Source organism: Camelina sativa, chromosome 8, assembly GCF_000633955.1.
Source record: "Camelina sativa cultivar DH55 chromosome 8, Cs, whole genome shotgun sequence".
NCBI lineage: Eukaryota > Viridiplantae > Streptophyta > Magnoliopsida > Brassicales > Brassicaceae > Camelina > Camelina sativa.
The window spans coordinates 27455188-27459010 of record NC_025692.1 but is presented as its reverse complement, the minus strand read 5'-3'; the positions used below and the strand labels follow the sequence as shown (position 1 = coordinate 27459010).

At 38.4% G+C, this 3823-nt stretch overlaps 2 protein-coding genes across 2 annotated transcripts in view; both read right to left on the bottom strand.

Annotated features, from left to right (window-relative positions):
* LOC104708995 (LIMR family protein At5g01460-like) lies at positions 1168–2204 on the bottom strand. Its single transcript, XM_010425654.2, has 4 exons — positions 2106–2204; positions 1889–1999; positions 1730–1796; positions 1168–1622 (listed from the first exon to the last, which is right to left on the bottom strand). The coding sequence occupies exons 1-4, from the start codon at positions 2153–2155 to the stop codon at positions 1575–1577; spliced, it is 276 nt and encodes a 91-aa protein (XP_010423956.1). The 5' UTR covers positions 2156–2204; the 3' UTR covers positions 1168–1574.
* Positions 2223–3823, bottom strand: part of LOC104709999 (LIMR family protein At5g01460-like) — a 4397-nt gene continuing 2796 nt past the window's right edge. Inside the window, exons 6-13 of the mRNA XM_019228862.1 lie at positions 3519–3616; positions 3367–3431; positions 3157–3266; positions 2941–3055; positions 2782–2847; positions 2565–2675; positions 2406–2472; positions 2223–2298 (exon numbers count right to left, since the gene is read on the bottom strand). Coding sequence (XP_019084407.1) covers positions 2251–2298; positions 2406–2472; positions 2565–2675; positions 2782–2847; positions 2941–3055; positions 3157–3266; positions 3367–3431; positions 3519–3616 — 680 coding nt within the window. The 3' untranslated portion in view covers positions 2223–2250. The remainder of the gene's footprint in view (positions 2299–2405; positions 2473–2564; positions 2676–2781; positions 2848–2940; positions 3056–3156; positions 3267–3366; positions 3432–3518; positions 3617–3823) is intronic.

The following is a 3823-nucleotide window of genomic DNA, read 5'->3' as shown; positions in this document are numbered from 1 at the left end:
AAAAAAAAAAAAAAAAAAAAAGGAGACAAGGAAGTACCTTCCAATCTCGAGACAGCGCCGCCTTTGGATCAAGTGTCGATGCTGCAGTAACCAATCAGCAAAGGCAAATGTACCTGGCCACAGCAAGTTTGCATTCAGCTGGTGGAAACCAAATTCCCGGATTTGCAATTCCTACTCAAGATTCAAATAACAACAAATAATCACAATCACGACCGACACAGAACTGTACTCTCTAGTAGTTTAACTACTTCTCTGTATTACTAATACTCAAAACTAAACTTAAACCTTAGTCAGAAAAAAACTACTAAACTATTTTTTACAAGGAAACATGATTCCTCAAATCAACTTAACCACTATACTAACTCAAAATCCCTGAAATCAGAAGTTCAAGTTTCTTCACTCTTCAACGGAGGAGAGAAGATAAAACTAAAATAGGAAATCGATAGCAGAGTAAAATCGGGGACTGAATTAAAAAAAATTACAAATCCAGGAAACTGGTGATTCCTCTCAACGAAGCTCTGGCTCGTCTCCGTCGTCTCTCCATCTGCGAAAAAAAAATTACAGCTTACTTCGCTTTATATATATGATACTCTCTCTACGATCATAGCATAAATAGAAAGAGAANTAAAAAGGTCAGTCCAGCGAGGACAACAAACCCGATCTGGAACACATTGTACCTGAAAGATACCAATAAGAAAGGGATGATTTTCATTAGTCNGGACGCCGGCGAGAAGAGGGCTATGTCCATGTCACTCGTTGAGTTGTTTAGGTAGCGGGGAGACTGGTTTGATCGAACGGCTTATAGACGTGTGTTCCCATCTCTGAGACCCTCTGGCCACCCTAGAGTGTCCGGAAATTTCCTAATTCCGTGCAAAATAAAGCCTAATTTAACCTTAAAATCCCATTAGGGCAACTAAAAGAGTACAAATTTCAGGCCCATCTCCACATTTGCCATGGATGTCTTAAATTCGTATGTTATCCTTTTAGCTCAATATTGTTTTTTTTTATAATTTTTTTTTCTTTTCCAACCGAATTGAACTTGTCTATGTAACCGCACTAAAAAAAGTACTGTTCTAGGCTTCTCCAAAGTCCAAACCCTAGTCAAAATACAATTGAGATAGGTCCATAAGGAGAAATTATGGTTTCCCAACTAATAAAAATGTGGTATGAAGTCTCTTGTCATCTACCTCGAAAATTCCAAAACCCGAATTTGTTCTGATAGAGAGTATTGGAAGTAGTACAAAAGACCATGAGAAGACAGGCGACACAGAGATCTTTCTCGTAATTAATCAAACAAAAATAAAACAATAGATACAAGAGAAAAGAAAAGAGAGAGAGAAAAAAGAAAAAAAAAATATTACATTCAAGTGAAATGAAACCAAACCTCAGCAGAAAATACAAGTAGAAGAAGAGAAGCTTTTTGGGCCAGGTGCTTGTTCTTATAATATAAGACCACTTGCAAAGATCATGAGACCAATCTCGGTATAATTGTGGACAGAGCAATCCTCAGCAGCAAGCAATCGATCCCAAAGACGAGGAAACAAAGAGGATAAAATAAATAGAAGAGATTTACATTAGGTAGAGAGCTGGAATCTACCGCTCGGCTTTTTTCTTCTCCATCCCTGCCAAACAATACCCACCAAGACCATGAGTATAACGACTTATGACTTTTGTCACGAAACTATATAATGCAAAGAAACAGAACACCGAGAGGATATATGAGACTTACAAAGGCAATGTAATATAAAAAGGTCAGTCCAGCGAGGACAACAAACCCGATCTGGAACACATTGTACCTGAAAGATACCAATAAGAAAGGGATGATTTTCATTAGTCAGTCTTATGTACACATTGAGACCTATATCTGCAGAAGTCCAATATTACTTACTTGTAGAGGTACTTAATACCACGAAGAGACTGCAAAGTGTGGCCAAATATCTCCTGTGCGGCGGTGGCTTGAGCATAATATCCAAATGCAGTGGCGCAGAATTGGATCACACTGGAGTTTCAGTGAGCCACAATAGCCAATTGTAAGAATTAAGGTTACTATGTCTATACTTTTGATGCTTTCAGCTGACGGGAAATATGAGAACTAAGAAGTCTACCTGATAGAACAAAGGAGAATGAGACCAACATTGAAGAGGAAAGAGTTCATAAGAGTGGCTCCCCATCTGCAACAAGTAAATTAGGCTTCTGAGAAACCAAAAGAAAACAGAAAGATNAGGATAAAATAAATAGAAGAGATTTACATTAGGTAGAGAGCTGGAATCTACCGCTCGGCTTTTTTCTTCTCCATCCCTGCCAAACAATACCCACCAAGACCATGAGTATAACGACTTATGACTTTTGTCACGAAACTATATAATGCAAAGAAACAGAACACCGAGAGGATATATGAGACTTACAAAGGCAATGTAATATAAAAAGGTCAGTCCAGCGAGGACAACAAACCCGATCTGGAACACATTGTACCTGAAAGATACCAATAAGAAAGGGATGATTTTCATTAGTCAGTCTTATGTACACATTGAGACCTATATCTGCAGAAGTCCAATATTACTTACTTGTAGAGGTACTTAATACCACGAAGAGACTGCAAAGTGTGGCCAAATATCTCCTGTGCGGCGGTGGCTTGAGCATAATATCCAAATGCAGTGGCGCAGAATTGGATCACACTGGAGTTTCAGTGAGCCACAATAGCCAATTGTAAGAATTAAGGTTACTATGTCTATACTTTTGATGCTTTCAGCTGACGGGAAATATGAGAACTAAGAAGTCTACCTGATAGAACAAAGGAGAATGAGACCAACATTGAAGAGGAAAGAGTTCATAAGAGTGGCTCCCCATCTGCAACAAGTAAATTAGGCTTCTGAGAAACCAAAAGAAAACAGAAAGATCTCTGAAATAGCAACAGCATTTCAAAACCACAAGATAAATTACTTCATTGGATGAATGGTAATGAAGACCAGCTTCAAACCAAGCATCATTGCCCCAGCAATAACAGCAAGTAGGAGGTAGAAACAGAAGAAAGCAAAAGCAGCTGTGCCCAGAAGACCTAGAGAAGAAGAAAATGTCATATGTATCAACATAGAGCCAGGTCAGACACAAAAGAAACATGGTATTGAGTAGCATAACAGGAACAGAAAATGAAGTTACCCCAGACGTCATCCAGTTTAATGAAAACTTCATTAAGAAAAGGAGAGAGTGGAGGGTCAACAAGTAGATATATGATGATGTGTGCAATCCAAGCCACAGAAACAATTAATCTTCAACGAGCAAAAGAAAAAGATTTATTTAATAAGAGCTTAACGGAGGGCTTATAGAGTGAAAGCGTGAAAGTACTAGAAGATTATGTAAAATACAAACCCTAATATTCCAAGAATAAACTTGGCCAAGTATCCCAGGACAGTGAAGGCCCAAGCAGTTTCTGCCTGGAAAATGAACAAGGTAAGGGACATGTTGGATTATAAGAATTCTTTCGATAGATAAACTACTGAGATACATATAGTCATCTTTACCTTCTCTCCTTGCGGATACATCTCTTCTAAGAGGTTCACATCTTCTTCCAATTGGAGCAACTCCTGCAGGGTACATGAAAACCAATGAAATCCAATTAAGAGCAGTTAAGAATTCAAATACACAATCAGGTATGCATAAAGCTGCCAGTAGTAGTGGGCCTATAGCAGAACTGATTTCTATTTTCTAGCTATATTTTTACTAGGAAAGATCACCTAAATAACTGCACCTACGGCCAAAAACCCCTCTACACATCAGTAACCAATATCAACAGAGGCATCGGCCAAGTTTGTGGATATGGAACAAA

What these genes read in the sequence shown, in the direction of transcription:
- LOC104708995 (XM_010425654.2), bottom strand. Translation starts at nt 2,155, where the DNA reads ATGAACTCTTTCCTCTTCAATGTTGGTCTCATTCTCCTTTGTTCTATC. An exon ending in ATTCTCCTTTGTTCTATCAG is followed by an intron (nt 2,000 to 2,105) that starts GTAGACTTCTTA and finishes CTGAAACTCCAG; the next exon opens with TGTGATCCAATTCTGCGCCA. An exon ending in TTTTATATTACATTGCCTTT is followed by an intron (nt 1,623 to 1,729) that starts GTAAGTCTCATA and finishes ATTGTTTGGCAG; the next exon opens with GGATGGAGAAGAAAAAAGCC.